The 12,771-nt window shown below is 36.7% G+C and overlaps 1 protein-coding gene across 1 annotated transcript in view; it reads left to right on the top strand.

Moving 5' to 3' along the window:
* Window positions 1-12,771, top strand: part of OTOGL (otogelin like) — a 92,298-nt gene that overhangs the window by 28,238 nt on the left and 51,289 nt on the right. Inside the window, exons 21-25 of the mRNA XM_051621881.1 lie at window positions 556-630; window positions 1,792-1,844; window positions 2,530-2,692; window positions 4,361-4,468; window positions 5,714-5,852. Of these exons, the coding sequence (XP_051477841.1) occupies window positions 556-630; window positions 1,792-1,844; window positions 2,530-2,692; window positions 4,361-4,468; window positions 5,714-5,852 (538 nt within the window). The remainder of the gene's footprint in view (window positions 1-555; window positions 631-1,791; window positions 1,845-2,529; window positions 2,693-4,360; window positions 4,469-5,713; window positions 5,853-12,771) is intronic.

Raw genomic sequence — 12,771 nt, 5'->3', positions numbered from 1 at the left:
ATACATTTCAGGATTATGCAGGGTTCTTGCTGTTCATTGCTACTTATATTCTGGAAACTGTGAAGTTCATACTGTAGGGATAAAGGCTGTTCCAAATTATTAAAGAGTGTGAGATAACAGCATTCCCATAGTTTTGCATGGTTTCTAGGGAATTCTGTTGCTACTTCTCTCTCATCTGGCTCTTACCACAGACAGAATTAATGGATTTTGCTCTGATAATTCCTCTGTCCCATGATTTTGATAGTTGCCATTCTACTCCCACAGCTAGGAAGAAAAGCTCCTTTCTATAAGACTAATGTGTAGAAACAACAAATAAATAATATGTAGTCTGAAGAAGCTCCTGGCTTTGTGGAAGATGGTAGGAGTTTTGCCACTGACTTCAATAGAGTCAGTGTGTCAACCTTACATTTTTGCCTATAGGACTATATTGTAAATATAAAGATTGAGTTAATGAATTATCAGCCCTGCTTATCATAATAGCATGGTAAATGGATTGTCCTTAAATTCCATTTCATCTTGCTTTTGTATCTCCATGAATAAATATTCTTTTAACAGATCTGCCTGTCATTGTCATTACAAGGGCAAAGCCCTCCAGCCTGGAGAAATCCTCTCTACGCCAACAGGCTCCTGGTAAGTTTGAGTGCCAAGAGTTTAATCTTTTACCTGTCATAATTTGGGTGCTATGCAAGAGCCTTGAGAATTTTTTTTCACATAGGATGAAGATTCATTGTATCAAGATTTTATTTTTGTTACACACTTAGTAAAAGGGAGCCTAATATAAATTGGATTATACACCTGCTTGTTTTGACATCAAGATATCTGGAAAATTCTGTAAGCCAGGGACTAAAGAACATTTCAAAGCACAAACATAGAGGTTGCAGTCCTGTCCTTATACCTGGGGGTATTATGATAGCAATAGGAGGCTGGTTTCAGAAGAATAAACAATGTGATTCTATTTTGGAAAGTCTTTCAAAGGAAGGCTTGCAGGGAGATATATTTTTGTTATATTATTATTAATTCATGATGGAATCCTGACCTCACTGAAACAAGTGGGGAAATCTCCAAGGTTTCAAAGTAAAACTTGTCCATTTTACAAGAAATTGTCTCAAACTGCTGATGTAAAATCATGTCTGTGACTTAAGTGTCAATATTGATTCTTTCTGAGGTCTTATATATTATTATTGTTATAACTGAAGCTTGGTAATCATGTAGTTCAAGAGGTGCAAGGAGGGGCTCCATTTTTCTGCATTTGTTATGCCTCTGCAATGCTCTTTTTTTCACTTTTTTAAATGAAAAAAATAAGACTAGGTTTATTGTTGAATGTGTTTTTTGGTAATTCCATATTTTATCATAAAAAGCACCCAGCTGTGTATCATAACATCTGTGCAACAGGAAATGTGCACACTGTATCCTTCCATATTCACCAAGGTGGATACGGCACTGTGTTACACTGCCAGTATCCTGAGTCATGTGGCCCTACTTCCCACAGAGGCTGATGTACCCAGCTCCTTTTTTATTTCAGTGAAAGTTAGGCAGTTAAATAGTATATAAACACTTCTGTGACTAGTACATAAATAGTTATTAGTGAAATAGTACATAAACACTCATTATAGAACAGCAGTTAGAAAACACCAACAAAATGTTGGTCAGGACTCATGTTTTTGGATTTTAATCCTTCTCCTGCTCCTGATATGTGTTGTTTAAATTGGGTTAAGTTATATTATCTTTTTAACATGGTGGCTAGAAATAATTTTCTCCTTGAATAAAGATGGATTTGCTTTTCTTTTCCAGTCAATGCTTGAATGGAACAGTGAAATGTATTGAAAGCACTACAGAAAATACAGGTAATTTACTGTCTTGTCTCATATTACAACTGCACAGAGAAAGTTTCAGACGTTGAATAGTCATTTGATTTTCTCCTCACTTGTATTTCCATTATGAGTTACTTAACATCATGACATATTTAAAACAGGAGGTTAGGAACACAAGATACCTTGTTTTTTGTTTTTCCTTTTTCTGTAGCAAACATTATACTAAGTCACTTGAGAAATTAAACCAATGAATAATTACATGTGAAATGTAAGTCAATATGATCTCATGGGAATATGTACAATTAGGTTCACTGTCCATGTTTAGGAACCCTTAAGATTTTATTTTTAGCAAGTAAATTTTTAATGCATTCCTAATAAATTTATAAGATATTTCAATACACTGAAAATTATGCCACTTCTACAGAATCTGCCTACTGAAGGTGTAATTACTCCATCTTTAACAATGGGCAGAGTATCAGATCTGGGGTGCAGAGATCCAGATGCTTAATATTAAGCTTTGGACTTCGTTGTTTTTACATTAAAGCATATTAATTCAGTGTCTCTGTAATGCAAATGCCATTTTAGGCTTTTATTCAGATTGTATTCTTACGTGTACTGTAATGTAGAATAACTGCATTAAAATAGATTGTGAACAAAAGAGAAAACTTACAGTGTAACAGAGCAGTTGTCTCATTTAACCTGCATTCTGCATTCAAAGTTCACATATGCCCTGAAGGAAAAATCTACTATGACTGCAGATCTCCTGTGCCTGGATTACCAGCAGCAGGTGTAAATTGCGGGATCTCTTGTGCAAACCTTGCCATGAACTTCTCCTGTGTCCCTTCACCACCCTGTGCAAGTGGCTGCATTTGCCCTCTGGGGTAAGCTTTGGCAGAACAACCTGGAGCACAAGCAATATACATATTTTCACAGTTTAACTCTGCATTTTTAAATTATTATTATTATTTTTTAAATTCCAGTGGTATCACAGTTCTAATTTTGAAGCCTATTGTTCTATAAATTTTTGCAGATATACAGTCACAGTTAAAAGCTGCCAACTCTTTTCTTTGTCTCTAAGAGCCCTTTTCTCCTTCCTGATGCTGTGAGGCTTCCTGCTGTAATGCTTCCTCAGTTGAAGTTCCACAGTTTCTCCATCCTGAGACCATGATTCCATTATCCCATGAGATACCTAGCTTGCTACCAGTACCAGTCTGATTGGCTGGTATTTGGGACTCTTTGGACAGGAGATGACTCCCACCACTTTTGCACAGTGTAGTTTATTTGAGTGTAGAGGCACACATGATAAAAAAATGTTAAGTAAACCATCTGTGATCCTGCTTTACTGCCCAAGTAATTGTCTTACCTAGATTTCTACTTAGGCTTACAGGATTGTTGCCCAACCTGGGTTGGGGTTTCAGGGGTGCGGGCTGGATCCTGCCCTCTTCCTCTTCATTCTCTATGCTCTTCTGAACTCAAGCAGTTTTTGTCTGCTGAGCTTTGCAGGGGTCAACTCAAAATACAAAAGCTAAAAGTATTTGTTGCAAAGTTTCTGTCGGGATCCACCAGCACTCCCTCCATCTGTTCCTGTTCTCTCCCCTGACACCTGCTGTGTGTGCTTTCAGATTTGAAGAGTCAAATATGCTGTGCAATATTGCTGTGATTTGACTTCAGGTGGTGTGGGAAACTATTCTTTTCTTCCTCACATAGCTCCCCAATATTGGCTCGCGACAGGTGGAGTCCTCCCTGGTTTTACTTAACCTTTGGTTTTGTTTCACTGTCTGTGTAGCCAATGGTCCCCTGACAGTATGTGGGTTATGCACAGATCAGAGTGTAGAAACTGCCAGAATTCCTGTTCTAGAAACTTGTGATGTTCATAGGTGACTAAGCATGGGTGAAGGACAGATTTCAGGCATAACTATTTAAGATATCACTAGTTCCTCTTTCCTGGTATTCTATAGTCCTCTACAACCTTTGCCTCAGCTGAGAGGTTAGTTTCTAAGACTATTTGTGTTATAGGAACACACAATTACTTTCGACACAAAAATGTAACCTCCACCACCACCCTTTCTGAACTGTTTTTCTTTTGTCCTGCTAACCCTACAACAGCTCAGTATCCTGTGCTCAGAACAGGATGGCTGCTGCTCTGCACTGGTGAGCAGGCACATCAATCCAGCTGCTTCCCTGGGAGAGCAGGACAAGGGAGCAGCAGAGGGAAGGGCATCCTGGCTGCAGCTTCAGCAGAGTGCATAACACTCAGATGCTCTGCGGTTTGAAGGGAGGAGTACCTACAGCATCTATGCTTTTGTGCAGGTGCTACTGCCCCACACCAACATACCCCTTTCAAGGCAGAAGGAGACAGGGCTGTGAGCTTTGCTAGGTTGCCATCTATGCAGGATGGCGATCATTTGGTCCAGACAGCTTTTGCTGCTGAAGTAATTAACCTTGGCTTGATGGAAGAAGACTGGTTGGCAGGGCTTAGACTTCACATTCAGTTAGGTTGATCTACTTGTAAATTTATGTTTCATCTTAATAATTCTTTTATTTTGAAGGATGGCTGAGCATAGAGGGAAGTGTTATATTCCTGACAGTTGCCCATGCACCTGGAAAGACAGGGAATTTCTTTCAGGAGAAGTGATAGCTACACCATGTTACACCTGGTGAGTGACCCAAAATTTGCTTGCTTCCAGATCATCTGGGTCTAACCACAAAGGGAAATCTATACAGATAACACAATGAACACACAGAAATTCATAAATGTATATGCTTATTTATAAATAGTTACTGGATGTATCTTTTTTAGGCTTACTAATTGACATGGAAGAGTAGGCAGACTTTTGGGTGAGTGCTTCTTCTGGTCTGAGAAGGAAGTAGGAGATACCCAAGTTCGGAAATAGTCAAGAAGAAATGCTTGATTCCACATGTGTCAGTTAATCTCTAAAAGAAAAGACATTTGGCAGTTTAGAGAACAGAATATCATGATTTACAACCCAAGGAGAAAACAGAAATTAAATGTATGACAGTGGTAAATAATTTTTGGGAACTGGACTGCTTGTAGTGTGAGTTATTACTCAGCATGAGCAACTGTATAAGAAGAAGAAAAGCAATAAAAACAGAAATACAAAAGCATTAGAACTGAAAAAAAACTAGTGCTTCTTAATGAGCCTTACCTGACTCCTATTGATGCAAAAGTTTTTCATCCATTATAATTTGCTAGACAAAATATCTATCTTTAGTTAAGTATATATTTAATAATTAAAAAAAGGTTGGCATGGCAGTTTTTAATCAGTTAAAAACATCATTGGCAAATCAACTGCTCTTATAGACTTACACAAGCAAAACCCAAGGCTGTCAGTACTACCTTCATACAAATTTTGGTAAGTAACTGAATGTAGCTGACAGGAAAAGTAACCTTGCAAATTATGAGCACTTATTTCTCAAACTCATGCTGTACACTCTGATACCCTGACACCTTATAGGTAGCAACCAGAGGTCTTTTGCATTGGATATGTGCAGTTTACATCTCAGAAAATTTATCATTTCTTAAGAATTATAATATTGATGTTTAATGAATAAGCATGTCGGGGCACAGTGTCTTATCTACTGGAGGCAGTGATGGAAATATTTGCATAAGCCACAAAAGTTTTAAGATTTTGCATTAGTTTTAATGAATTTTTATTGTACTTCTGTGCTGATGGCAAAATGCTCAGCACTTTTCTGCCATGGCATCACCAATAATGTCAGAAGCAACCCACAGAATAACTCGGTGTTTCAAGGTCTTTGGCTGTTCCTCCTTTCATGAATTTCTGTGTGACTTGCAATAAAAAGCCCAATAAAGTCTTCTTGAAAGTAAAATGAAAATGACCCTGTTGTGAGAAGATACTGATTGTTAATTTTCCTTACAGTGTTTGTCGGAGAGGAATATTCAATTGCACCAGTTACCCCTGTCCTGCTGTGTGCACTATTTACGGAGATAGACATTATTATACCTTTGATGGACTGGAGTATGATTATGTCAGTGATTGCCAAGCTTACCTGCTGAAGGTAGGAGGACTTTTCATGCATTTCCACGTGTCCCAGTGAAAGTTCCTGAGAGGCCAAATATTTTGAACACTGGGAGATGATCTGTTGAAACAAGCATTAAGAAAACTGGTGCAGAGCAGATGTGTCTGAAAGGAAAAATCTGCAAATGACATTTTGTGCTCAGTCATTTGAAAATGTACATGGATGTGTCCTTATGTATCTATGTGATCTAGAGAAAAATAGAAACAAGTTTTCTCTCCTAACTTAACCATGCTGTCATCACATTGTGCGAAGGAGAACACTATAGAAACTCTTCCAGAACTAGGTATAATCTATAGATGTATTTAATAATTATCCTGAAACTCAGTTTGACAGAGGGTTAATGAAGACCTCTGAGGCTAATTGGAATCCCTTTTGAATGTGATCTTCATCAGATCTGGAGTGTATGTGTATAATAATATCAAACACAATCATTTCATAATTCAACAATGAAATCCTTTGACGTTGTCTGGCAGCTACATGTTAATGTTCCCCATAGCACACAATTACAGTACATTGCTAGCCTTTTTTGTTTAAAAATACCATTGCTGACATTTAGAAATGTATTTTATTACTAACAACACTATTGTTTATTATCATTGTTGCTATTATTAAGGCTAAGAGCCTGTCTTCTGAGTTACAGTAATGTGTTTAGAAGTATATTAATTTTCTGTCAACTCTAAATGTCTAACTCTAAGAAAAAGTGTAGTTTCTTAACAAGAACTACTGCAAAAATGTTTATTTTTTTATGTTTTAGTACAGTATTCACAGCTGTGTTTCATTGCAGATTATTTTTTTTTTTTAAATTTTTAAAAAGAGGGAGGCTTGATAAAGAGAGCAAGAATACCTCATAGCAAACCCCTGGTGGTGTGAGGATTGAGGTGAAATATGCTAATGGTAAGGACTAAGTCTAAAGAGCTGAAACACAGACAGACCACCAAAAGGCTCAGAAGATCTTATAGCAAAAAAAACCTGCATGATAAAATGGAAGATGAAATTCAATGGTATAATATGCAAATAAGTGAGCAGAAAAAATAACTGTAACTATGCTACCATGAAGACAGGCACTAAATTAGCTACTAGTATGTAGGAATGGAACTAAACAAAGGTGTTTTAGAAGTGTGATAAGGGAAATTATAACTGCAATAAATTTGTTGGCATTCTAGTCCTTCCCAGACACAGAACTAAGTCCAAGAATTGTAATCTGAATCCCATGTCCCCAGTGGCATGATAACGCACTGTTCCCATCCACGTTAGCAGCCCTCACTGTTTGACTTGGCTGTTAGCCTCCCTTAATGTGATCTGTTTGAACAGCTCATTAACTTGTCACTGCATTGCACTGTACCAAACAAAGAAGTCATCCTTACCTTTTACTACATTTTTAATAAGGAGTTCTGTGCTCTTACGGGAGAAAAATCAACTATCAACTTTCAGCCAATTATGAAACCTCAAACTCGGTTTTCAACATCAGTATCAGCTGTCAGGCCTTTTTGTTTAAGGTGACAGTAGGTGTATGAAAAGTCCTTTATAACTAGTTCAACTGATATACCATCAGTCAGAAAGTGACCAAAAAAGTTTTAATGCAGCAGTTACGGAAATTAGGGCAGTAATATCTCCTAAAATGAAAACTTGGTCTTTTTCAAAGAATTAGGAGATACATTACACATTGAGAAGTAAAGTCCCTGTATGGAAAAATGACATTCACAGAGAAGACATCAGTATTGTTTTCTAACATTTTGAAACCTCAGTAATTTCAAATGAAAAAAAAGAAAAATCTTATCTAAATGAGACCAACTTATTCAAGTTTTATCAGTGCAGATTAATAAACACTTAATTTTAGCTGAAGTGCATATTGATGAATTCAAGCCAACCAATTTCTTATATTAAAAATATTTAAATAGCTTGCTTTCTTCCATTTCCTTGTCTATCTTCTGTCTTTGACGAAGCTACATTCTTTCCCTAACAAAATATTGCTGTTTTTCTAGCAAACCTTTTCTCCTTTTTATTTGTACTTGTTGTCTATTTTTTCCACTTACCTGTTTCATAGACTTCTGCTTTTATAGGAAAATGGCTGTCTTTCTATCACACATGTTGGCCTTTTTCTGTATTTATGGTGATTTTAGTCCTGCAGTTTAGTGTGTTTATTAAGACTTGTAGGGTTAGTGTCCTTGGAGCTGCCCCAGACTTGTTTTCTTCTCAGTAGCAGGACTATGTTTTCTCTGATTTGAGGGAGTCTTCAAGCAAGAGTTTAGAGGAATAGTCTACCTATCAGAATACCCCTGTATGAGAGTGAACTCTGTTGTAATGCTTATCGGCCTTTTAAAAAAACCCACCAGAAAACACACTGAAGTCTTTCCATTAACTTTAGTAGACTGTCAGTAATGTCCTACAGCCAAGAAAAGGAAGGACTGTTTCATTCCTGTATCTGGAAAGACAGAGGTCGGCAGAACTAAGCCCTCATCTTCAAGTGTTCACATTATATGGATTAGTTCTAACTTTAAAGAATGCAATAAAAATATTTTCCCTTCTTTTCATCTGGCATTGGGGCTCTGGCCATTTTAAAGTCAGGTTTTTAATCTTTTAGATGCAACCATGAAGGCTTTTTTAAAGCCAATGTTACCACCAGATTTAGTGTATTGGGGGATTACGAAAGCAACGATCAGACATTTGATCAAATAATTGAACTGTTATGCCAATTAAAAGTGCAGATACAACTCTTTCGGGTTAGGAGACACCACAGAAGAGCCCATTTGTTAAAGCAGACATTAATTGAACAAAACATTCATGATCTGGTGAACCAGTACTAGTTTCCTAAATGATTATCCTATTGATGAGCAGTCCCCAGTGTTAGATACTTGATGTGCTCAGGGGAATACAGCAAGGGAGTTTTCTTGCATAACCCTTCTTTTGTAACTTGAAGCAAGTTCAAAGCTCTTAGTTTATGATGCTTTTATCAGAGTTCTTAATACAGAAGCTGGTTGATGCACTGATAATCTATACATGTTACTTGCTGATATATTTATCTTGATTGGTAAGTTTGTTAAATGATGATTGGGCATAAGTTGGAGCAATCACACATCAAGCAACAATTGTTCAGTTACTCATCTGTCACACCTGAGGAAGCCTTTATCCCATTTCCACCTTAATGAAGATCTGTAATTTTTTGCACAGCCTTTTTCAACATCATTTATACGAGGCACCAGATCCACAAAGCTGTCAAACCTATAGAATGAAATATTAATTTGCACCACATGTTCTGTAGCCAATTGATAAAATCAATACATTCTGCTTGCTGTTAGTTACCCTATGGATGACTAAAGCTGCAGGTTCACGGTTAACTGACATGGTCAATCTGACTGCTCATAGTTAAAACAAATATTTTCTTTTAATAGACTCTGAAGATTTTAATGGGAAAGTAAATAATGTTGAATTTGAAATACAAATGTTTTAAATTGGAAACCTGACTCTAAAAGTAACCTGCATTTCTTTAGGGAATAAAACTGTAACATGGGGTTCCAATCAGAATGTCTTTAATTTTTTAATTGGCATATCTAATCCTCAAAGTCACATTCCAGCAATTTGTTTCATGAGTAAGTGATGTGCCAAAATATGTTTACCTAAAACACTTGTGAAATAAGTTATAGCAGCAGCAACTGTGTAGAAATAATGTTGTTTCTTGACAATTTGCATGCAAATTTGTGTCCCCAAAAAGAGATACTATATTTCAGTGAAAGTATTGTTTACTGTGAATAGTTTGCCCTGCTTTAGTTGCAAGGAATACCAATAGTTTACTTTTCACCAGTCCCATGATTTCAGAGGAAACCTTTCTGGATGTCTTATTTTTTCTGGGTCCTTAGAAGTTCTGTAAGGGTCAGCAGGGAGCTCCCTGTGGGAGACATCCCTTTGCATCCTTGTCTTCAGCTGGGAAGCACAGTGCTCAGATAACATTGGCTTGTGCCTGTTTTTCCATTTGTTCTACCCCTTCTGTGAGCAAAAGATTGGATTACAGTTGACAATGGATTTATACTCTGATTCCATTTTCTCCAGATCAATGATTTCAGACTCAATTACCTCAACATGCCTTTCTGTCTCCACCACCTGATTCTCCAGACCATTAAATTATGCAATGAATGAATCACTTTATTCTTCAACAAAGGAAAGATTTCTTTCAATTTGTGCAGATTAGCATGGAGGGCTTCCAGGAAAGGCTTGGGGAAAAGTTTCTTGCCATGAGAATGGCAATTTGGAGGCCGTGTGTGCATGGTGTGACTCAGAAGTTGGATCCTCTTTCTGAGGACCTTGCCATTTAGCGACCACACAGCTTGAAGAAAGTGACCTTTTCACCTTCAGTTTCTACTTTTGGCTTAATGTTCAGCATCCAACAGCCCTTTGGCTATACTAACAGTCTGATGGCTGCGTGAAAAGGCAGTTCACTGTAAGAATGACTGCCTGAGTCAAACTGACTCTGGTGGGTCCAGCTTTGTGGACTGTCGATGTCCACTCATACAGCAGAGAAGATGAGTAAAAACCAGCATCATATGCTGCTGTTTCAGGAAGCTGTACAATGTGGTGGCAGCAGGAAAAAGGAAGCCTTTTGCTATGTTTGAAAGGGGAGGATGCTCAAGCTAAGCACCTGCAGATGCTGCTTTAGCAATTTATGGCTTCTGACTCTGGTTGATGTGAATTAAATGTACTCTGGTTTAGGTCAGGATATGAGCTTTTTTCTGAATGCATAGAAACTAAATTTCAACAGTGCAAACAAAAATATTTAACATTCATTGTATTACAAAAATAAATAAAAGTTTCAGCTTTCCAGCTCCTGCCATCATTTGCTAGAGCTCAGAAAAGGCAAATTTATCAACACGATCTTGTCTTTTTTTTCTCCGTTATGTTGTACTGTATCATTACAGCCAACAATGACAAAATACTGACATTTATCATGAAATTATGAATAAAACAATAATAATAGGCCTCATATAAATACTTGTTTAGATATTTAAAACTAAAACCACCAACTGTAAAGATGATTTGTGACTCAGAGTAGCTCGTGTTGCAGTATGTGTCACTTGGAAACAAATATTTGAATGTTCCTAAATCCTTAATCTTCAGAATATCTCCTTTTTAATTAGAAAGGGATTTCAGCAATGTGACCCTTGCAAAAGCCAAATCTGATACACAAGCAGGCAAGCTAAGTAAATGAAACAAAAGAAAATCTGTTCTAAATGATCTCTTCTGAATATTTTAAATATAGTTCTCTTAAAATATAAAAAAGAAAAACCTTTCCAGTGAAATCCTATCTGAGTAACCATCTTTTTCAAAATTAAGAAATATGAACTTAGAACAAGGTTTTGAAGTATATAAAGTAAAATACTCCCTGTCCTGTACTTTTCATTAGCAGTAGATTTTAAAAAAATAATTTAATTTAAAAAACATGGTTGACAAAACCTCAGAAGACCCAACAACTCTATATTGACATAAAATCTACTACAAAACCCCTGTGTATAGTAAAGAAAATATAACACAATTATTTATTTTTTCTATTGCTTGCATATGTATACATCTATACTTGTAATACATCTTTCTAGGGATTGTTGAAAACTTATTCTGCCAGAGGTGTATCCTTTTGGGAAGTTACTTTCAAGGAAATAGGAAAGAGTTATTGTGAATGCATTAGCAGGTATCTGGCAGTTGTTTGAGCGAGAGTCAGTAGCTGAAATAATCTCACTCTGAATTTGCATCAGTGAAACTACTCAAATAATGTTGCTCTCCTCCATTTCTACTCAACTGTGCTACAATCTAGAAATGTGTCATATCTTACAGGTGTATTGCAAGTTTCTTTGCTATATTTTAAGTGAAAATAATCATGTAACCTACAGCTCTGTAGAAGATGCTGAGGAAAAGAGAATTTGTGTGTGTGTGCATGAACAATCTAGCTCATAGGATCTTAGTTCCTAAATATGAGGTTTTTAAAATTACTTGTATAGCAATATATAACATCAGTGGAAAACGAAATACTAATAGTATTCCATTTTTATCTCTTGTAAGAGGATCACCTACTATCTTTCCTGTAATATTGTTTCCCAGCCTTCATACAGATTTCTTCCCAAATGGAGAGAATGTGTATCAGTGCCATCTGCTGACTCCAAGCAATATTACTCCAATGTTTGAATAGCTATGGGGAAAAGGATTTGTCAGTACAAACTTGTACAGGATGCAAAAGCAGTGATTGAAGTGACACAGAATATACATATCTAATTTTGAAATGGTATAGAAGAAATTATCACACCAGCAAAATGAAAGAAGCATTCCAAGAGGAGGTGCTTCTTGGTGTAAATGGTGAATTAATTTTGCATAATTAATGTGTTTTCAATTATTATCTTGAGATCAACCACTCCATAAAATGGCACAAGAAACAAACAGAGCAAGATCATGTCAGGGGCCAAGGCATCTAGCTGGTCTAAAGGCACACTTAAATATTTATGCCTAAGTGTTCACTAGATCTGGGATGCTTTACTTCTAGGATCAAGCTCACTAAAAGCAATAAAACAAACAAACAACAAGAACAAAAAAGGGAAATCAGGGTATTAAGAATGGAAAATAATGACTCTTTACACTGAACCGTTAGAGAGATTTTAAGGAAACTCTCAAAGAAGATGAATGCAGCCACTTTTAAACTGTCTTCTCCCAGGCTGCATTTTGATTATGTGAGCACCCTACACACTGTTGTTAGTGGTTCAGAGCAATAGAAAATTTCAAATGGGTTATTGAAATAGAAACTTTCTAACAAAAATAAACCCTAGCATTCCCAAGCGCTACTAGCTAGGAAGAAATATGGAAAAAAAGTGCACTGTAGAAAAAGAATGTCCTGAGAAGCGGGACTGACAATGAGCTTTTGACTGAC

Source organism: Apus apus, chromosome 1 (genome assembly GCF_020740795.1).
Source record: "Apus apus isolate bApuApu2 chromosome 1, bApuApu2.pri.cur, whole genome shotgun sequence".
In the NCBI taxonomy this organism is placed as follows: Eukaryota; Metazoa; Chordata; class Aves; order Apodiformes; family Apodidae; genus Apus; species Apus apus.
Note: the sequence above shows the minus strand (reverse complement) of the source record. Positions and strands in the feature narration are given on the sequence as shown.